The sequence below is a fragment of the Onychomys torridus genome, chromosome 19 (genome assembly GCF_903995425.1).
Source record: "Onychomys torridus chromosome 19, mOncTor1.1, whole genome shotgun sequence".
NCBI lineage: Eukaryota > Metazoa > Chordata > Mammalia > Rodentia > Cricetidae > Onychomys > Onychomys torridus.
In genome coordinates this window covers 42,550,678-42,573,600 of record NC_050461.1, presented here as the reverse complement: position 1 = coordinate 42,573,600, position 22,923 = coordinate 42,550,678, and the positions used below count along the sequence as shown (strand labels likewise).

The following is a 22,923-nucleotide window of genomic DNA, read 5'->3' as shown; positions in this document are numbered from 1 at the left end:
GGTAATTTATAAGTGAAGGAAACTTGTTCTTCATAGCTCTGGAGCCTAGGAAGCCCAAGGTCCAGCTGGCAGATGTTGGATATCTGTATGTATGACTTGTGTACTTCCTGTCTCTGTTGACATGCTCAACTCTTTATCGACTTGGAATTCTATTAGGTAAATAGCTTATATATTGATTCTAGATATCACATGTACATGCAGGCCCTGATGCTCTCACCTAACTAGGTATATGTACAGTAATTCACGCGCTATTATGTAGACACAAGTGGTTCTGACGGGTTTGTGGTGACACATGATGTGTGCTGAACTGGATCTCAGAGCCAGGCTCCATACTCACAGCATTTTAAAGACCTTCTTCCTGTCTGCTTGTCTAATGTGTATCAGTACATCACATCTAAATACATATTTTAAAAGAATTATCCTACCATGTGAGAACACATGTTATTCTAGCATGTCCTAAAGCGTAAAACAATTCTTGACACATTATTAGATGCTAGATGAATGAATGAACTGGTGAAAGTCACTTTTCAGGATCTCAAACTGAAGTGTTCACACTCTCCATGTTCTCTTCTTCAGTGTTATCGTGTGCCAGTGAGCTGAGTTTGTTATGCTGGATAAAGATAGAATATTGTCCAGAACTCTGTTTCTTAAAAAGAGACATTGGAAAACAAAACATTTAAAAATTAGAATCGATATACTCATCCTTGAAATAGAACCAAATTTTACAATTTTTAAAGGAAAATAATAGAAGTTTTCCAAGCATTTTCATGTCAGTGACTTCCCTCTCGGGCTGTTTTACAGAGACGCTTTGGGCATGCCTGGAACCTTGGTGGTCTCTGAGTCTCACTCAGTCTAAGCCTCTGTGGAGGCCAGAGTTTGCAAAAGAGCAGGACTCACAGGCTCCTGAGGAGTGGCCCTGTGGGTGAACAGGGGAGACTGGGAGCCAGGAGCTCTAGGCTTTGCTACTGCATTAACATGGACTCCATTATCAGGCTCAGGGAAAGGTAATAACCCTTCTGCTGTACGTACAAGTGGATTTTTTAAGCTGTCACACATTGCGAAGATTCATTTCTGTATTCTGACTGTGCCGTGAAATTCTTGCCGTCCTTTAAAGACGTTTATCTGTCTGATTCCACTGGGTGGCAGTGTTTCACTGGTTCTCTGGTGTGCACTTTGTGTGTGACCTGACTCTGTCCCTCTTCCTCTCTCCACTTCCTTTCTCCGGCTGGCCTGAAAGTCAGTGTGAAAGTCAATATGCAGACCACTCTGGCCTTTCACTCACACAGACACCTGCCTCTGCCTCCCAAGATCTGGGATGAAAGGCGTGCACCCTGAATCCAGCTTGTTATAGTTTAAATGAGTTCCTCTTTCTCTCCCAATCTTCTTTTTCTCCCTGTTTCTACATGCCTACTGCATCCTATAGTGGGTATTGTGTTCCCTGAAATATTGTGTGTTCCCCGAAATAAACATATCTGGGGTCAGAGAACAGACAGCCACTAGAGTAGAGCCAGAAATGGTGGCTAGAAAATGGGAAGAGTAAGCCATAACAGAAGTTGGGCGGTGGTGGTACACACCTTTAATCCCAGCACTTGGGAGGCAGAGCTAGCCAGATCTCGATGAGTTCAAGGCCACTTTAGAAACAGCTAAGCATGGTGACCCACGCCTTTAATCCCAGGGAGTGGGGGCAGAAAGAAAAAGGTATATAAGGCTGAGGACCAGGAACTGAGGAGGAAAAAGCATGTAGTTAGTTAAGCTTTGGAGCAACACAGTTCAGCTGAGATTCATGTGGAGGAGGACTCAGAAGCTTCCAGCCTGAGGAAACAGGATCACCTGAGGAACTAGCAAGGTGAGATAGCCGTGGCTTGTTCTGCTTCTCTGATCTTCCAGCATTCACCCCAATAACTGGCCTCGGGTTTGAGTTTTATTAACAAGTACCTTTAAAATTTCTACTACAGCATCCCAAGGATTTCTGAAACAAATTTCCCATTCAGTTAAAATGGAGTTTCGTAAGATTTAATACTTTTAGAATGATTTCATGTGAGAAGTAAAGTATTAGTTTTATGTTGCTCCAAAGTATGTAAATTACTTTGATGTTATAATTAAGATCAGTTAAAATATCCTTAAAAAAAACCTGGCATTTGTTCTTTCTGTATGTTTTAGCAGCTATATTTAAAATAACTCAGGTTGTACACAACTTGTTATAGAATCTTTGGGAGTGTGTGTATGATGTGCATGCATATCTGTGCATGCGTATGTGTGTGAGCATGGGCACAAATGTAGAGGTCAGAGGGCAACCATGGCTGTTGATCCTTGCCTTCTACCCTGTTTGAGTCTGTTGTTGGCTTTTGTGGATGTCAGGCTGGCTGGCCTGTGAGTTTATGGGCAGTCTCCTGCCTCCTTCCATCTCTGGGAGATTAGCACTGGGATGACAGATGTGTGCTAGAGTGTTCAGTGTTCCATGGGTGGTGGGAATCCAAATTAAGTTACTCACCCTTGTGAGGTAAGTGCTCTGTCCACTGAGCCATCTCCTGAGTCCTTGTACGGATGCTTCTGTCAATGGTTCTGACTGCTCTTTCTACAGATCATCCCACTATTATTACACCTGTGCCTTTGATGATACCATGATGACATAGTCAATGCTACGGGCTGCAGCATTATATATACCATTATATATATCATAAGAACTCAGCTGGTTATGGCAAAGTCACTACCTGGAGGAATCAGGGAATTCCTCCAGAGGAAGCCAAATCCCAAGGAGTTTTTGGTGTTACTTGGCTTGTTATATATTAGCTGTATTCTGTTATGAAAATCATGTGTGCCTTCATTGTTTTCCCAATTGACTTTTCCCCTAAAAGGGCTAACAGTGTGGACTGATCACTCTCTGGACATACACATTTCAGGAATTTGGAGAGTAGCCTTAGGAAAGGTTTACTCTGGAATCAGTTATCTCCCTTAGCCACTTTCAAGGACTACGGGAAGTACCACCCAGGTGGGTGCCCAACTTCTGAGGACTAACAATAACAGCCCACGTACAAGTCTCCTGACTTAACATAAATTCCACAAGGAGACACCGCCCAGGTGGGTGCCCAACTTTCAAGGACTAACAGTGATAGCAGCCCATATACAGGTAAATTCCACAAGGGGATACCGCCTAGGTCAGGTGGACATTAAGTAATAACTTTACACAATTTAGCAGGGACCCTCCCTTTTTATACCAGGACTTCCAGGGCAGAGAGGAGAGAAGAGAAAAGAGAATGGAAGAACTAGATGGGTAAGAACTTGAGGGAACAAACTGAGATGGGGAAGAACTAGATTGAAGGACTAGAAGAGAGTACTAGAGGAACGAGATGGGAGATGAGGAAGAGCCAGATGGGGAAGAACAAGATGAGGAAGAGCCAGATGAGAGAGAAGAAGATGGGAGAGGAGCTGACATGGGAAAGAACTAGATGGATGAGAACCTAGAAGGGGAAGAACTAGATGAAGGAATTAAGATAGAACCTAGAGGGGACAGTAGATAAATATAGACAGAAATCAGGCAAGAGAGGAGCTAGGCACGAGAGCAGAACTGAAACTGTATATAGGATGTTATGCCAGAGGAGTTAAAGCAAGTGGACTATGGAGTTCGGTGTGCTGAGATTTTATTTCCCCAACATAGTCCTCGCTGTTAGTAGTTCTCTCTCCTGAGCCCCTGGGATGTATAATATTGAGGCAGGTCCCTCTATTATTATACAGGAGGTTGAGACATTCATTATTGTGGTTTCTTATCAGTTTGCTTTGCGTCAGAATTTCCTGGAGATGAATTGCATGAGAAAAGTGCAGTAAATGATTCCTTGCTGATATCTGTTGATGTTAAAGCTTCTCTATGAGTGAACATGTGTGTGTTACAATATTCTTACCCTGTTATAAAGGAAAAAATGAGGAGTTATTCAGCAGTGTAGTGACTAATTAGTGTCCACTCAGGCAGGGGCAGTTTTGATACCACCACAAGTACGGCATTTTATCCAAGAGAAAATCGCTGCTTTGAAACATTAGGCCATTTAAAGTTGTTTATAAAATTTGATCCAGATAGAGGTTATGTTTGCTTTTAAACAACTGAAACATGATACAAAAATCTTAATTGCCTTTTGCCAAATAAATTCTTTGCTGTTTCAGGAAGGAAAAAGATCGTTTTACTTTAAAATGTCTAGAGTATGTTTCTGAAGCATGTACCCCACCTCATCACTTTTTTTTTTTTTTTTTTTGAGTTATGATCCCATGTAGCCTAGGTTAGCCTCAAACTTACTATATACAAGGGAATTACCTTGATCTCTGAGTCTACCAAGTCCACCTCTAAATCCCACAGGGTTACAGGTGTGTGTCATCAGACCAGTTTTCCTTTTTGTCTTTTGTAAACTACAGTCCTGTCCTGTACAGAACCATGAGGACTTGTGGACATTATGTAGATAAGTGCCGGGGATGGCATATAAGATTCCTGACTTGCTGCCAGCAGAAACTGGAGATAAGGGACCCGAGATTGTGGACTGCCAACCCTCTGAGCGTTCCCCTCCGGAAATTGCATGTTGCTGGCCTCTGGGTCAAGTGCTCAGAAGATTGTATAATCATTAATAATAAAAATAGATTATATTTGCTTTGGTGTTAAGCCTAGGATAGTTTCTGTGTTTAATCAAAGATGATGAAGACTATGTTGGTGATTTTCTAAGAAAAATCTTGGGAATCATGAGAACACTCTGTATTGGGTGATTTCCCCTTTTCTTTCTGTTTCTCCTTGCTTATGAAAATAAAAGAGTGAGGTTACCAAGGAAAAGCAGAAGCTGTAGCAGAAGCTACTTAGCAACTGCAGAAGCCTGAAGTGACCCGTTATCTTGCATGAGCACTGTCTCTGAGTCGTTACTACACCTTCCAGGTATCCCGTCCTTCAGACCCCCAAAACTGCTGAGGCTGGTCCCTGGCAGGTAAGTCTTTATAACCTGTTTCTGATGAGTTAGTTCATAATTTTGCACTGATTTATAAAGGATATTGTAAACCACATAAAGTGAAAAACTTTAATTTCATCATCATTATGCATTTCTGATGTTTTGAAAATCACCTTTGAATTCATTTCTGATAAAAGACCAGTCCCTGTTTGTATAAGGGGTAAAATGTGTCAGGAATGGTGACTTTCATTCTCAGGAAAGGATTCCAGAGACCCCACACAATTTCTTTGTCTGTAAATTTGAAAATGGAGGTGCTTGCCAGTGAGTTAGTTAAGAAGATTCATGGAAGGGGAACAAGTGGGTTCTCTAGGACTAGGGTTAATGTACCAGTGTGGAGGGAGATAGAGTGAGAGCCAGAGTTACCTCCATCAGGTCCCTTTCTGCTCAGCTCTCATCAGGAAGCATGCTTGTCAAATTTTCTGGCAAGGAAAAATAGGGAGAGTCAGTAATTTGCTTGAGGGAATTAGTATTCAACTATGTTCTTCCCCAAATAGGATTAAACCAATGAGAAGAAATCAGTAGAAATGAACTCTTATATTTGCATTATTTTACAAGAATAGAAAAGAAGAAACTTATTTACCTTTAATGTAATCAAGAGGAAAGAGTTCAGAGTTTTAATTACTTTCAGTTTTCAGGGACAGTTTCCATGGTTTGGCCAGACATTTTTGTAAACTAGATGAATTACTGGGGAAAAAAAAAATCCCATGGGCCCATATGGAGTTACCATTACTGTGATCTTGTCTCGAAACACAGTCTGCACAGAGCTGTTGTCCAGATATCATCTAAACATGTTTCAGTAGTGTTCTACAAATCAGTGTGCAGATTTTCCTGCAAGCTAGAAGGATTGGGATTTGCTAGAGAAGAGTCATAGATAAGAGCTGTTACTGAGCTGTGGAACACCAACTGTGTTAGTTCCTGTGTTAAATCCTTTTAATGGACTATCTAATTGATTCCCTCGTAGCAACCTCATGAGGTTGTTAGGACTATTTGTCCTTTTTCTGCAGATGAGAAGACACAAGCACAGGTTGCTTAAATGATTTTCTCATTAATGACTGTGTACAAACAGTAAACAAGGCACTCAGCCTTTCCTATTGTTAGATTCCACATCTGGCATCTACCAACCAACCCTGAGTCAAAAGTATCTGAAAAAATTTTATCTGCACTGAACATGTACAGACTTTTCTCTTGTTACTAGTTCTTAAATGATAAAGTGCCACAACTATTTTTGTCATCTTAGAGTTGTATTAGGTAGCACAAGAAATCTAGAGATAACTTGAAGTATACTGAGGATGTGCCAATGTTATATGCAAATGCCGCACCACTTTATGTAAGAGCATGAGCATCCCTGAACCCAGAGAGATGACCGTAGGGCTTGGAATGAAGTCTGAGTCTGAATCATGTGGTCAGATTTGAGGTCTTCTGGGACAACAGCGTGATGAGTATGTAGAGGAGGGCTTCACCAGAGGATGCCATGGTTTTGAGTATCACAGGCAGGTAAAAAAAAGATGAAAAATAAGTGTGGCAGTTAGGAGATGATTTCATTTAAAGTCTCCGGTGGAGTACTGAGAAAAAATGCCATATTGTAGTGTTAGCAAATGAAGAGTAATAGGGAATGGGAGTGTCGGGTGGAGGCAGGCTAACCACAGGAAAGGTAGTTTAAAAGAAATGATGGTATAGCCGGGACCAGTGATATAGGCTGATATTCTCAGATACTCAGGGGCCTGTTGCAGGATGATCATAAACTCGGGGCTTACCTAGGCTACTAAATGAATTCAAATCTAGTTCGGGTAACTTAGTAAAACCCTGCCTCTAAACAAAATAATTATAAAGTAGATCGGGCAAAGAGCTCAGTGGTAGAGCATTTACTTAGCATGCTTGAGGCTCTAGGTACAATTATAGGTGGTGGGGAACAGTTAGAAAACTAGGAGAGGATGGATTTGGGGGGTGGCTTAAGGCACGGATTTGGAGGAGAATCTCGTATTATATAGCAAAGAGTTTGTAAAAGTTAAGAACCAGAAAAATAATCTGTTTATGTGTATGAGTACCCTCATTTTTTTTTTAATCAAGTACATTAAAATGATGTTATTTTATTATTGATTTACTTAACTAGCAGTTAAATATATTTAACAGTGTAATGTACTTGGGGACAGGAGAGATGGCTAAGCTCCTGCCGCACAAGCCTGACAACCAGAGTTTGATCCTTGGGCCCCTGCCATGGAGGAAGAAGAGACTGAGGTTTTCTTTAACCTATCTATGTGCTCTGTAGTGCGAGGACATACCATTCATGCACTATATGCACACACATCCATAATAGCAATAATAAACAGAACTCGAATTAAGTCAGGTTGTCCCACAGATGTCCTTATTCCGAAGATGATGTACTTACCATGGGAAGCATTTACTTCTCCCCATTTTCCATAGCTAGTAGAATTTTATCTTACTCCCATGCTTGACCTATATATAAATGCCGTTAGTTGTAGGCAATGAGATGAGTGAAATCTTTTGGAATAAGTTGTCATGAAAGCATCAACTTTTCTCCTCAAAAGGGACATTCAACTAATTGGCTTGTGCTTCTCCCGTCTTTGGGGTTCCAGATATGAAGCTGAGGGGTCACCCTCTATGGATGGGTTGACAAGCATGACAACAGAGTCTGTGTGTTCAGGGTGACACAGCTTTGGGTTTTACAAGGAACTTAGTATTGACTGGTTTTGGCCCATCCTCATTCTGTGGGACAGACTTCTGTTTACGTCACCACCATTAATAATTTTTTTCAGATGTCGTCCTAAACCTGTGTTATTTGCACTGATGGCAAATTCTAAGAGACAGCCCCATAACATCTATCTGCAGAGTTATATTCTAGAAATGTGTTGTTAGGCAACTTCACCATTGTACAAACATCAAGAGTATACTACAGAAACCAAGACGTAATAACCTGAGTAGTGGTATAATTTTATGGGTTCATCCTCATAAATGCAGTGTATCATGGGATAAAAATATCTGTAGGACTTGAACTCCCTAGTTAAGTAGACCCTCTTTTATATAACACCTCATTGAAAGGCTTTAAAACAACGTGGTTTATCACTTTTCAGGAATAGTTTAGTGTTTAAAAAAGTTACGTTTGAAAGCTCAGTCCTCTATCACAATTAGCTTTGCGTTTCTAGTTTTCTTTCCAGTAACTAGATCAGGGTCCATGGTGATGCTCACTGTAGCTGCATGTCCATAACACTCCTGAAATACATCGTGTGGCAGAAGCTGACACATAAAACGGATGGTTTTGACAGCAGAACTAGATCAACTGAAGGGAACGTTTTATTAAACTACTTAATCTACATTGTAAAAAAAAAAAAAACTTAATTGAAGAGATATTTCATGCCAGAATACTTACTGTGAAACTGCTAAAATGAATGCCAGGCTGTGTTAGGGTGGAGTTGAAAGCAAGATAATTCTTCATGTTCTGAGGAATTCCCGGGATCAGTACGATGGCTCTATGTTCTCTGCATCCTAATACTGGCTTTGCTGAGATACGGCTACCTAGGAGGATACTGGCTTGCGGTTCAGTGCTGGGAGTGCACCTTTTTATACAAAGGGGTGATATGGAAGCTTTTTCATAGGCTTCTGGGTATGTCAAATGAAGCAGCAAAATATGGTTTGGAGCATTTGCTTTATTTTTTTAATTAATTTTCTTTCCCTTTGTGTGTGTGCTCCCATGTGTATGTATGTGGGCACTTCTGTGCCATAGCACATGTATGGAGGTCGCAGTATAACTTTCAGGAGTTGCTTCTCTCCTACCATCATGTAGATGTCAGGGATGGAACTCAGGTGGTCAGGCTTAGTGGCAAGTGCTCTTACTTGCTGAGTCATCTCATAGACCTAACATTTGCTTTATTTAGCGAGACTAACAGTAATGTAAGCGTTGTATCTACTTTTAAAACTTGGATTTGTGTTCATGTGTTAAGCACAGTGAAATCACTGGTCAGTTCTGGGAGAGCTACGGAGAGAGGAAAAAAAAGGCGTGTCAATCTGACAATGATAGCAACACTCTAGACACAATTATAAAATTGTTTTAATGGCAATAGAAACACCAGCATTAAAATGTATTAGGCCAATTAAATTCATTAAGCTCATTAATAAACATCTCTGTGTGTAACAGACAGTAAATGCAGAATTCTGCAACTCTCTCAAGTCAAAGTAGGTCACGTCAGCAAACTGGCCTTCTTTGCTTCATCCCTTGAACCACAGTACAACTAGCTACCAAGTGATTTGACCCTTTCACAATAGGTGTCCAGATCTTTTGGTTTCTTGATAAGTTGTAGTTCCACTGAATGGGGAATTAATAATTTAGTCTTGATGCTTTGAGTCAAACTGTTAAGAAGAATTTAAGTTTCTGATTTTCCCTAGAAATTGTAGAAGGAGAACTTGGGTATTGTGTTTAATTTCAAATGCAAGTGTAACTGACAGGTAAAAGTATTATTTGCTGACTGTCTCCCATAGCTTGCCTTGCTGCATTAAAACATTAGTCCTCAGGGTGGCCCTATTGGAGGGTGCTTTTAGGAAGCCCTTGGGTTACTGGGGATTTACTCTTGATTGGAGTAGTGTGACTCTGGTTTCCTCCTCTTGTTCCTGCTTCTTGCTTCCTGGCTTATGAGGTGAGCAGTTTGGTTTACCGCACGCAGACTCTCCACCACTGCCATATGGTACACCTTCCAGAGGCCATAGCACATGATGAGCTGGCTCATATTTGGACAGGAGCTTCCTGAAGCATGGAACACAGTAAACCTTTTCTGTAAGTTAAAAATCTCAGGTGTTTCATTATCGTGAAAGAACTTGTGTGTATGCCTTCTTAATGATTAAAGGTAGATACTATTCAGTTCTTCCCTATCCAAGCCATGAAATATAGTTGTATTATAGTGTATTGCTTTGGTAAGTAATATGCATTGCAGACTATATGGTTGTTGCTCTCTCTGCCCCTTGGATTAATTTGGTCTCATCATTGTCTGCTTTGAATTGTTCTTATTTATACATTGTTGCTCCTCATCAAATGTGCCAATCACAGCCTAAAACCCATCCCATTTCTCTATCATAACCCCTAAGTTCCAGCTCTCACTGATGCTTCCTTCTCATGAAAGACTATCTTAATTTTCTTTAAAATGAGCTCGTGCTTCTAAGAATCTGTTTCAATACCACTTTTGTAGTCTTCACACTTGGAAAATGCTATTGAGGCATAGCTTCTCTATGATCTCTGAATATTCTGTGTATAATTTATACAATTTACAATTTCATAGTTTAACTCATTTAAATAATAGTTGCCTTATAAAAATTTTGTCTAATCAGCAAGTCCAACCCTGGTAGCAGTCATGTTTTAAATTTCACAGGTTACTCAACTATCAGGAGTGGATTAAAAAACAAAAACAAAACCAAAAACAGCTTCCAATAAGGCTTTACTCTTAGTTGGTTGCACTCTAGAATATTTTGTATATATGAGAATAACAGTGTACTAGGACTGTAGTAAGCAAGAGACACAGGCTATGTGGCTCAAATAATAGAAATTTATTAAACAGAAATTACTTCCCAGGGGATCTAATGACTACAAGTCCTGTCTTAGATATTGGCAGATTTGCCTTTTGATCAGGCTCATCTGAGCTTGCACATGACTATATTCTCAGTGCTTTTGTGAGGGGGTTTGGGGAGAGAAGGGTTAAGGTCTCTTGTTCTTACTTCCCTGATAGGGACTTTGGACAGGTTAGATCATGGCCTGACCTTCCTATCTTATCTTACCTTCATTATTTCCTATTTCCACATATGGGCTAATGGAGTTAGGGCTTCAGTATGTGGGATTTGGAGACACAATTCAATCCATGTCTATGAGATAGTAAATGATTAGTAAATATCTTTTAGAAAGAAGTCATCCCCGACCCCCATTTAAGTCTGCCTCCTTCATCATATTAAACTTTGATTTAGGTAGAAAAAAAGCTTCCATTATCCCCATTTCCCCAATCACAGAGATCTCCCTCTGGTGTTGTCTGGCCTGCTTGACAGGTCTTTAAAATGAAACATTTCCTTAAAATTCAGAGCTCAACCGACCTAGGCTCTTTTTTTTTTAAAAATATTTTTTAAATACATAACACTTTATTAACTCTTTGAGAATTTTAAACATACATGTATTGTGTTTAGATCATATTCACCCACACCCTTCCATATAACTTCTCAAAGATGCATTATCTAATGCCTTCCTCTTTTTTAAGTTTAAGAATTTTTTAAATTCATTTTACATACCAACCACAGATCCTCCACTCATCTGTCTCTCCTCCCACTCTCTTCTACCCTTCCCCATGCCCCCCATCCCCTCCAAAAGGGTAAGGGCTCCCACGGGGAGTCAGGAAAGCCTGGTACATTTAGTTGAGGTAGGACCAAGCACCTCTCCACTGCATCTAAGCTGAGCAAGGCATCCCACCATAGGTAATGGGCTCCAAAAAGTCTGCTCATGTACCAGGGATAGATTCTGATCCCACAACCAGGGGCCCCTCGAACAGACCCAGCCACACAACTGTCTCCCATATGTCGAGGCCCTAGTCTGGTCACATGCAGGCTAAGAGCTGTTGGTCTAAAGTCCATGAGTTCCCATGAGCTTGGTTCAATTGTTTCTGTAGATTCCCCCATCATGATCTTGACTTCTCTTGCTCATATAATCCCTCTTTTCTCTTTTTGTCCAGACTCCTTGAGCTCGGCCTAGTGCTTGGTTGTGAATCTCGGCATCTGCTTCCATCAGTTACTGGATAAAGACTCTAAGATGACAGCTAGGGTATTCACGAATCTGATTATGGGGTTAGGGAGAAACCTGGTGCTAGGGGAGTTCCAAGAAATCCACAAGGATGACTCCAGCCTAGACTACTAGAAATAGTGGAGAGGGTGCCTGAACTGGCCTACCCTGGTAATGAGATTGACGAATACCCTAACTGTTATCATAGAGCTGACCTAGGCTCTCTGGGAGTTTTCCCCTGGAGAGCTTTCCTGAAGGCAGGGCAGTGAGTCCAAGTCTGAGCCATGTTATTCATGCCTCCTGTTCTTTTCTCTATGCTTCAGGCTTACCTTCGAGAGGACCAAAGCATTGCAGCAGACTTCTAAACAACTGTCTCAAGGACTTAGTTATTTTCTCAAAGAATCCAGAGTGTGGTTGCTAATGGGAACAAATGAGGCCAAACCAATTCTGTACAGAGCTGTTAGTTCACTAACTTGTAATTCCATCAAATAATTGCTTTAAGGCTGTGTGGCTCATTTGCAACTAAAAAGGCTAGACAAGTTTTCATGTACAGATGCACAGAGAGGCTGATGATTATGTATTCTACATTCACTGTACTATTTATTCCTCATAAAGCAGCAGCATGTTCCACAGTAAATTTTCTACCTTGAAACATGTATGCACAGAGCATTATACCAACTATTTATTACTGTGATGACTCTATCATGCTTGATTTTTTTCTCCCTGGTGCTTGAAATCCTAGCTTTGTGAAAATAATGTTTTCATGTATTTTTTTTATTGATATTTCAAATGAATAATTACTAGTCATGTACATTTATGTGGTACAATGTGATATTTTAATTTATTTTGAAATACAAATATTTTACTATTACCATCCTTCTATGCTGTAGATCTCAAAAACTTTCTGCTCTTGTCTAAGTGAATCTGTGCACTTTGAAAAAAATCTTATCATTCCTCTTGAATTCTCCAGCTTCTGGTAACCACTTTCCTACTTTTTGTTTTTATGAGTAAAGATTGTTTAGTTTCCTCATGTGAGTATGATCTTGAGTTGTCTTTTGGTGCCTGTCTGTTCTGTTTAACATAAGGTATTGCAGGTTCATGGATGTTATTTCAAATGATGGGTTTGTCTTTTTTATGTTGCATAGAATCCCTTATGTTTATGAACCAGATTTCCTTTATTTGTGCTGATGAACACTCAGGCTGTTGCTATGTCTTGCCTATCATGAATGATGCTATAGGGGTTTAGGAGTATTAATTTCAAATGCTTTGACTGGATATATCTAGAAGTGGGTTGCTGGCCCTTATGATTGATTGATTGATTGATTGATTGATTTCTTTATTTCTCTCTTTTTCTTTCATTTTTTTTTGTTTTTTTTTCTTTTCTTTTCTTTTTTTTTTTTGGAGCTGAGAATCGAACCCAGGGCCTTACGCTTGCTAGGCAAGTGCTCTACCACTAAGCTAAATTCCCAACTCCCTTTTTTTGTTTTTGTTTTCATTTTTGTTTTTTTTGAGACAGGGTTTCTCTGTGTAGCTTTGGAGCCTTTCCTGGAACTCGCTCTGTAGACCAAGCTGGCCTTGAACTCACAGAGATCCACCTGCTTTTGCCTCTCTAGTGCTGGGATTACAGGCGTGTGCCACCACCGCCCAGCATGATTTCTATATTTACCTTTTTGTTGTATCTCTTTGCCATGATGACTGTACTGACTGAGTGTCTACTAATGAAGTTGTGAGCTTTGTTTTACTCAATACTGCTGGCCATCTTTTAGCTTTTGTAATGACCATTCTGATAGGTGTAAAGTAATGACATCACCTGACTTTAAATTTGTATTTCCCAAATGATTACCAATGTTGAGTATTTTTCATGAACTTCTTAGACATTTTAAAGTCTTCTTTTGAAAAATTTCTGATTTAAAAATTAATTTTTAGATTAGTGTACAAAGTCGTGAGTTTTATTGTGGTGTCATGATACTTTGTTCTCATTTTTCACCGTCCCCCACTGCCCTCTCCTAGGATTGCTGCTGTGGATGACTCATTGATAAATAAAATGCTCATTGGCCAGTAGTCAGGCAGGAAGTATAGGCAGGACAAGGGGAGAGGAGAATTCTGGGAAGTGGGAGGCTAAGGCAGAGAGACGCCATGAGAAACAGATGTTAAGATACAGGTAAGCCACGAGCCATGTGGCAACTTATAGATGAATAGAAATGGGTTAATTTAAGATATAAGAACAGTTAGCAAGTAGCCTGCCACAGCCATGCAGTTTATAAGTAATGTAAGTCTTTATGTGTTTACTTGGTTGGGTCTGAGCAGCTGTGGGACTGGTGGGTGAGAGATTTGTCCTGACCATAGGCAAGGCAGGACTGGGAAAACCCCAGCTCCAAATGGTGCCCAACAAGTTTCCACCTAAAACCTGAAAATACTTAATAACCAGTTCTAAAAGGAGCCGGAAACATGTCTCATGCGGGTGGCGAGACGCCACAGTATGTGCACTTCAGCTACTCTATGGTGGGTTTGCTGCATGTGGGCTTGGCATCCATGAGGTTTCTGTAAGCCCTGCAACATGGTGCGTGGTAGATTTAGCCTTTGCTAGTACAAAAAAAAAAAAAAAAGGTTTCTGGGCTACACACTGCTTTGACAGATCCATAGACCCACTGCTTCTGAGAGTTGGCTCCCAGAGCTGGTGCTAAACGCACCACGGCCATGTTGGAAAGAGCCACGTGGGCAGAGCCAGCAGCCACAGCTGCCATTTCAGCCTTAGAAATGCTGCCTTTTAAAGCAGTAAATTCACCATAAGATAGCTTCAGATGGAACAAGACTTTAAGTGGCTTGCAGTGTGTATAAAATGTACATAGACTTGAAAGAGGAAAAAGAAAGGGATATAGACTGTTACAGTAAAGAAATAGAAAGTTTTAAAAACTAAATTCTTTAAAGACAAAGTAAAAATAATATAAAAAATAAGCCACGTAAAGATGGATATCACACAGAGAATCTGGATTGTGTTGTCTATGGGGTTTTTAACTGCAGAGAGATATTTGATTGTAAAGACAGCAGAGTTAAACCAATATGTATATTTTAAAGATATCGTGACTTCAAAATTTGGATATAAGGATATGTTGCTTTGGAAAGGAGGCTCTGCTTTTGTTTCCACAGAAAGCCAGAGGCTGTGGATTTGTTCCAGATTAAGATACATCAGGTTTGACCAGCCAGGACCCCCTGAAAGGTCTCTGATGATACCATGGCCCAGATGATCCCACATCCAGAACCGTTTCATGGCAACTGGCTCAGACAATACACCCTCGTGGACTACCCCATAATCCTAAAAATTTCTTTATGTCCCCATAAGAATACAGTGCCCTCATCCAGCAGGAAGTAGTATAAAAAACTACACAAAATTCCCAGGTATACCAAACTGGCTTTAGAGATGGAATTGGCTGACTCCTTTTCTAAACCCAAGCATATTCTTAAAAGTAAAGGTTGAGAGATTCTCATGTCCCATATCATAAGAGCCCTCTGGTGTGGGACAGAGAAAAACCAATATTTTTATTTAAAGCAGGTTAGTTATAAATACAATATCTTTCTAAAAGAAGAAAGGGGGATATGATATAGATATGATAGGGTAAAAGGGTAGATTGTTGAACCTACTTTTTTTTGTTTGTTTGTTTTTCGAGACAGGGTTTCTCTGTGTAGCTTTGTGCCTTTCCTGGAACTCACTCTGTAGACCAGGCTGGCCTCGAACTCACAGAGATCCGCCTGCCTCTGCCTCCCGAGTGCTGGGATTAAAGGCATGCACCACCACCGCCTGGCCTGAACATACTTTTTTTTTTTTTTTTTTTTTTAAAGATTTATTTATTTATTATGTATACAGAAGAGGGTGCCAGATCTCATTACAGATGGTTGTGAGCTACCATGTGGTTGCTGGGAATTGAACTCAGGACCTCTGGAAGAGCAGTCAGTGCTCTTAACCTCTGAGCCATCTCTCCAGCCCCTGAACCTACTTTTAAAGAGCAGTAACTTGTTTGAAATGTTTTACATTGCTGTGGATTTTAGGTTATTGATACAAATTTAAAGTTAATTTTGTTATACTGTGTTTGTGTTTCTATTCTCACTTGAGGTATTATGTTTATATAACTCATTCATATTGTAATGGATAATTAAAAATACAGATTAATAATTAGTCTTCTATGGTCATCAAAATTATGGTCATGTTAGTTTAGTTTTCAGGGTCTTTTAAAGAACCTGAAGTTCACTGACTGAGCTAGGCAGTCTGGCCAGTGTTATTCAGGAATCTGTGGATGTCTGCTCCTCCCGTGATGGAGTTACAAATGTGAGCTTCCGTGCCAGGCTTTTGTGTGGGTGCTGGGGATCTGAACTCAGATCTTCACACTTCACTGCTTTCTGGATGAAAGCTATTTTGACTGAGGCGAGATGGAACTTCATGGTGGTTCTAATTTGCATTTCCTGGATGGCTAGGGCTATTGAGCACTTTCCAATATTTATTGGTCATCTGTATTTCTTTTATGAACTGTCTGTTCAGTCCATTAACTCATTTATTGATTGGATGACTTGGGTTTTAGGTGTTTAATTTTTACAGCTTTGCATGTAGCCTGCCTATTATCCCTTACCTGATGTGTAGTTAGCAAATATTTCCCCCTCATTTCTCCTGGTAGTTTCTCCAATCTGGTGATTGTTAGCTTTGATTTGTAAAAGCTTCTTAACATCACTCAATCCCATATGTCAATCTTTGCCGTTATTTCCTATGCTATTGAAACCCTGTCTATGCATATTGTCTCTACTAAAGAGTTATTTCTGAATTATTTTTTTTATGTGCATGTGTGCATTTGTGCATGTGACTGCAGGTGCCTGGAAAGACCAAAAGATGTAATCTGAACCCCTGGAGCTGGATTTTTCCAGGATTATGAGCCACCTGATGTAGGAGCTGAGAACCAGATTCTCGTTCTCTGGAAGCACAGTTTGAACTCTTAATGGCTGGTCCATCAATCGAGCCCGTCTTTGTATCTTGAGGTGTTTTATCCTTATTTTCCTATAGCAGTTTGAAAGTTGGAGATCTTACACAAAGATTTTCGATCCACTTTGGATTGGTTTTTATGAAAGGTGGGGAGATGAATCCTGTTTCATTCTCCTGTATGTAGAAATTCAGCTTCTCAACACTGTCTGTTCAGTCTTTTTTCTCTGAAGGATGCCTGTGCCTTTGGGAGCTTGGCAAGAAGTAGCTTGCTACAACTGACTGGTTTTCTCAGTCTTGCATTTCTGTGTTCTCATGTCCATTTTTGTGTCAGCACCATGTTACTTTTGTTTCTGTGGCTCTGGAATATACCCTGACATCTGGTCTGTGATCCAGTCAGTCGCTCTCATAAGGAGGCCTTTTGTGCTCCATAGGAATCTTGGGATTGTTGTCTCTGGTTCTATGAAGAATGTCATTAGGATTTAGATGGGGATGCAGTCAGTCTCTTGTTGCATGTGGTTATATAACGTTTCCCCCAATATTGCAATCTCATTCTTTTGCATGTGAATTTCCTGATTTTTTTTTTTAAACCATTTGTTGGAGAGATTGTCCTTTCCCTACTTTGTGTTCTGGTTACCTTTGTTGAAATCACCTTCCTGTATGTGCATGGTTCATTTGTTTTAATTCTAAGAATCTAATCATGGTATTCTTTATCAAATGTAATCCTATAATTATTTTAATACATAATAGTCATAAGTGAGCTGGACTTTTAAAAACTCTATGCCTATCTGAATTAGTACAGAACTTCCTTCATCTCCTAATGGGTCTTTGTCTTGCTAATTTTTATCAGTCCATTTTTCTTTCGCTATTAACACGACATGCTGTCCACTGAAATTTTGCATTTAATTTGTGCATCACAATAATTGAGTAATGAGATACAAATCTTGTAAGTAAAGATGTTCTAGGTAAGTCATACTTAGGATTTTCTATTGTAATTGCTTTCTTTTGAAGCACTTCATTCCATCTGTCTCTGCAGGCTCTGAAACTTGTAAAGCACTCCACCAAGGGTTATCTTTGAGTTCTGGGCTTCCTACAATATGGAAAGATAATCTGCTCTCTGATCCTACAGGTGAGGTAGGATGGGATCCCTCTCCGGATGCCTGCATAGTGAGAAGGCTTTGCATCCTCAGAGCCATCCTTTGCTTTATTATTGTGATATTGTTCAGTCTGGCAAATATTATCTCTTATAGCTTTGTCTATAGCAAGTCAGCATAAGCAAAGACTTCAGTTTTTAAGTAAATTGTCTTTAGTGTAACCTCTATTTTCTTTTCACGTTAGAATTCTGTGCAGGGGTACAGAGGGTTACAATGAAGGTTGGAGAGAAGAGGATAATTGCCAGAGCAGACAACGTCCAATTAAATACTACAGAGCTTGCCCTGTAGGGTTTTCCTCTGATGGTCTCACAGCCAGAATGTCTGCTGTCCCGTTTCACCTTAGACAGTTTGCTAACTGGATTTCTTCTTTCTTTTTGTTCTGACATAGTCTTCTCTTCACCCTCTGCACAGCTTGCTCTATTCTCTCCTTTAATTTCACCTCAGCTGATTACCCTATTATGTGCGACAGCCCAGCTCTCCCCATCACTGCAGCCAACCTCAACTGCTTCTTTGGTCACATTTTCGTTTACCGAGGCCTGCTGCAGCCTGACCATCCTCTCAAGGAGCAAGCAGCTGGCAGACACATCTTGGGTGTTTGTTTTCTGTTCTCTCTCTCTCTCTCTCTTTTTTTTTCTTGTGCCATTAGAACAATATTACAATGCCAGAGAGTTTGCAACAAGTCTCCCATGTTTTTTGCTACTTTATTCACTAATAGTTTCTGAAGTAGGGACAGATGGGGTGAATTAATAGCTAAAATTAGAGATTAATGTGTTAGGCTCAGGATTTATGTTCATATGCTAGAAGTGAAAACTGTAAAGTAATTAAATTCCAAGGAGGATATATTTAAACAAATAGCATGAATAATAAATATGTTTTATTTTGCTTAAGAGGTCTACACTTACCCCATAAATGATGCTTTTCCAACATGATTTCAGTTTATAAAAACTAAACTTACTTTAATCCTAGTGTTCAGCCTTATAAAACTTCTGAGAATGATGAGTTTATTCTGGGGTTTTGGGACCAGTCACCATTTTCTTTAGACTCACCTGATTTGACTTAATCAGCAAATACGATGGTGGCCAAACACACTCTGAGGAAGCTGGTGCTTTGTTGGTTTAACGATTCTTTTCTACAGTTTAAGCAGTGATACAGATTGGGTTTGTCTTTATTTCAGCCTTATGAACTGTTTGTATGACTATTTATTTTAAATGAATAATAAATAGACATTGACCAGTCTAGTCTGGACAGATAACATGCCCAGATAAAAATCTGATTTTTAAACCATATATCTACTTTTAAATGATGTATCTCTCTCTCTCTATCTAATCTATTTTAAGACAAAGTCTCACTGTGCAGTTTGGGCTGGCCTGGAATTCACCATATAGACCAGGCTATCCTTGAACTCACAGAGATCCACCTGCCTCTACCCCCGAGTGCTGGGATTACAGGCGTGCGCCACCATCGCCCGGCCCATCACTCACTCTTTACTCACTCATTTTCTTACTTACTGTCACTTCTTCATATTCAGCTACATCAGTCTTTCAGCACACAAACTCTCTCTCTCTGAGCACACTCTCACATTATTGCTACATCCCCATTTCAGCACACAGACATTCACTCACATACTTCTTCACTTCTCCTTCTTCCTCTCACAACCAGACTCTGGACAATTATATGTTACATATTCAGGGTCCGACCCATTCTCATAACACATGATGTCACACAGTTTTTCTCAGGCTAGGAAGGTCACGCTGACTGGTTAGTGAGTAACACTTGGCTAAGCACATAGCCTGAGTGGCCAGTGTTCACAGACAGAGAATGACATTGAAATTCAAGATTTAACAGTAACAGTAGTTTGCTGAACCTTGAGTGGTTGGGGTACATGCAGAAAGAGAATTACTGCAGAGGGTTATGTCTACCAAAGTCGCTTCAGTTCTGACCTTGATTCATCAATAAACACCTGGAACTTATCTTTGTGTGTTCTCTGCTAGTCTGGTTTGAATTTGTTCTGAAGTCCAAAATTAGCATCTTTGTGACTTAAAATTCTGTTAGTTTCCTATGTCAGTTATGGAAAATATTCTAGTATTATTTCTAATCATCAGAATTATACAACTTAAACAGAAATCAGCTTCCTGACCATCCACAACTATATGTGTGCCCAAAGATGGAATATTTTTATGAGATAAACACAAAAGTAGTGGGGGGAATACCCATAGCTGTTATGAGGTTTTGTGTAATATTTAAGGTCCAGCCTTAAATTTATACAAACCCAGGGGCCCAGGAGAGACACCACCAACGGCGCAGGAAAGAGTCTGGAGCATTTTAGTTCAATTAGTTTATTTCTCAGTTACCATCATTCAGCCTCCAGTTCAACTCTGTCAGATCTCTCTATATTTCCTTAGTTCTCTTCTTGTTCCCTCAATTCTTAATTCCCTTTAATCTTCAATTTCTCAATCCCTCAATTCTTCAGTTTCTAGTTCCCTCAATTCTTCAGTCCTTTCATTCCGTATTCCTTCAATTCTTCATTCCCTCAAATCTCTGTTGTTAGTTATTTAGGCGGCGCTGTTACCCTGTGAGGAACACGCCCTGAACACAACAAATCCACAGAAGAGCTGTTTATTAATATAGGATAGAGGATAGAGGTGACAGGCCTGTGTGAAGCACACACGTGGGTGAGAAGACAAGAGAGAGAGAGAGGAGAGGAGAGAGAGGAGAGAGAGAGACCTGTGTAACATAGCGCCGGCTTTTTAAAGAGTGAGCCGCGCATGCGTACAGGACTGCATGTGGCTACTCTACGCATGCGCGTAGATTACATGGCTGCGCGCGCTTTACGAAACCATGTAAAACCACGGAGTCCTAGTCATGCGAGATGTTCTGACCTGGAAATGGCTATTTTGAACCGGAAATAACTAGGCAGTCCGCCGGGAAAGCCCAACCGTGTGGACATGTTGTGATTTCCTATCATTCCCGACTCACATGTTCTTAAAAAAAGAAAAATGTGGATGGATGGGTATGGGGTGCCATTTCTCTCAAAGACTGCTTCAGGCTGAATGGTGGATGGTGACTGGTTCTTGGGGGAAATGGGAAGCTGCCTCCTGGAGTCCTGGATGAAGTCCTGCAGCTGTGTCCATTCTCCATGGTGTGGCTGGTCCTGGGATGAAGTTCTGTCATGCCTTGTCCTGCAGCTGTCAGTCCTTCATGGTGTGGCTGGGAACCTTCTGTCTGACAGGACACTGGTGACATAAAAAGCGTAGAGAAAAGAATCATTATTATTTTAATTTTGGAGTTGACATTTATCTAAGGTTGATCTGGCCTGTCTGGATGGAGACATGTTAAAAAGGTGGCTGTGATGTTTTAGTACTCTGCTTAATTTTTACCTGAGACAAGCCTTATTTAAAGCACCTGTTTGTTTTGTTAGTTTAGCATTTAGGAAACACAGGTGATCAGTTGCTGAGTATTGAATAGTGATAGACTGTTATATCCTTACCGCCTGGATATTTTGATGGTCCCTTTTGCCTCCAGCTCTATGTGGCCCTATTCGGGAAAGGGGTGATACCTTATTCCTCTGGAATTGGTGACAAGGCAGTGGATCCTGGTGTCCTCTGGAGCTTGAGAGTGGAAGAGAACTTATTTTTTTGAATTAGGGACAAGGCAAAGATCATGGCCCTGTCTGTATGCACATGAGAAACACAGGCTGTAACTTTGAAATGAGACAATGAGCTCTTATCTTAGTTGGAAATCTTTCTCATTAAGTAACTCTGAAAGTGCAATTAAATCTGGTGAAGTAAGTAAGGCTGTCCTCTGTTCCTGACAATAGAAAGGAGGAGTGACATCCTAAAACTCCCAGGATTGAGTCAATGGCTCTGGTGTCCAGAAGGAAAGAAACTGATTGCTTCCCTGCTGAGTTCTGGGTTCTCTGCTGTGTCTGTAGCCAAGCCTAGGTTTGCTGGAGGTCTTAGCTTGATGTACCCATGCGTCTTGGCGCCTGGGGGCAGTCAGCTGACTGGTTGTCTTTCTAGGCAGCACAAGGACAAGGCAGTTGATGGGCAGGGCATTTGCTAGCCCGTGGCCTTTTTCACTTAAAACAGGGACCCAACAGCTTTCAGGAGTCAGCGACTGCCAGCATTTGGCAATTTTGTTTTCTGGCTTCTCTTTCCTGGCACACCTTAAACACCACAGATAACTCTTTTGCCCATGGGGACAGGAGCCTTGTTCTCCAGATACTTAACTTTAGCCGGGAACAAGAGACGGATTTTACTCTGTGTCCTGAATTTTTTCCTGACGATTGGTGGCTTAAGGACAGCTTTTGGAAGATCTGCCAGTAGGCAGACTGTAAACCGATCCTTTGGAAGACTTGCCTGAGGCTATAAGTTGATTTTTTTTTTTTTTTTTTTTTTTTTTTGGTGGCTTAGGAGCCATCCTGATTATTGTAAACTTAATTGTTTAGATCTCAGCTTCTTTTAGACCTGTCTGTGGTTCTCAAGGCAGTTTGAGAATGAGTGGGTGGAGTTAAGGTGAGTTAGGGCGAGTCTTAGAAACCACCCAAGCCCGCCCACTGCCAGCGTGGAGGTCAGACAGAAAAGGTTACACGTGGCAGATGTCTTAGTGGGAAAGGAAAGAAAGGGTTTAGAGCTTTAGCAGAAAGCTTGGAGATGAAGCAACTCTTATTTTCCCGTTCACTGGCTGAAGTACCTGCCACACTGTTATGTGGTCAGGTTTACCAGTACCCGCCCCATCCACCAATGTAAGTGGGTGGTATCCACCCTCTGTCCCATGGCTGTAGTTGAGTGGAAAATAAAAAATTAAAATAACAAACCGGGATCAGACTCCAATCTTGGGCATCCCCAAAGAATGGAGAGGGATCTAAGAATCAGCTCAAGTTCGCCATCCTCTTCGTCAAGGGATGGGAAGGGCTGAGATTGTGCTGCAGTGGTCTACCCGGTAGACCCCAGACGCCATTTTTGCTCTGAGCAAAAAATGTGCCTGCCGTTGCCAGCACAGCCTGAGGACAATCCCTGGGATTGTCCATCGCAAACATATAGCTCAGATTTCAGCCATTAGAACAGCAGACTCACTGTG

At 40.7% G+C, this 22,923-nt stretch overlaps 1 protein-coding gene across 1 annotated transcript in view; it reads left to right on the top strand.

Moving 5' to 3' along the window:
- The window catches only part of Epm2a (EPM2A glucan phosphatase, laforin), a 116,996-nt gene that overhangs the window by 24,637 nt on the left and 69,436 nt on the right, over positions 1–22,923 (top strand). Inside the window, exon 2 of the mRNA XM_036169382.1 lies at positions 17,727–17,819. Coding sequence (XP_036025275.1) covers positions 17,727–17,819 — 93 coding nt within the window. The remainder of the gene's footprint in view (positions 1–17,726; positions 17,820–22,923) is intronic.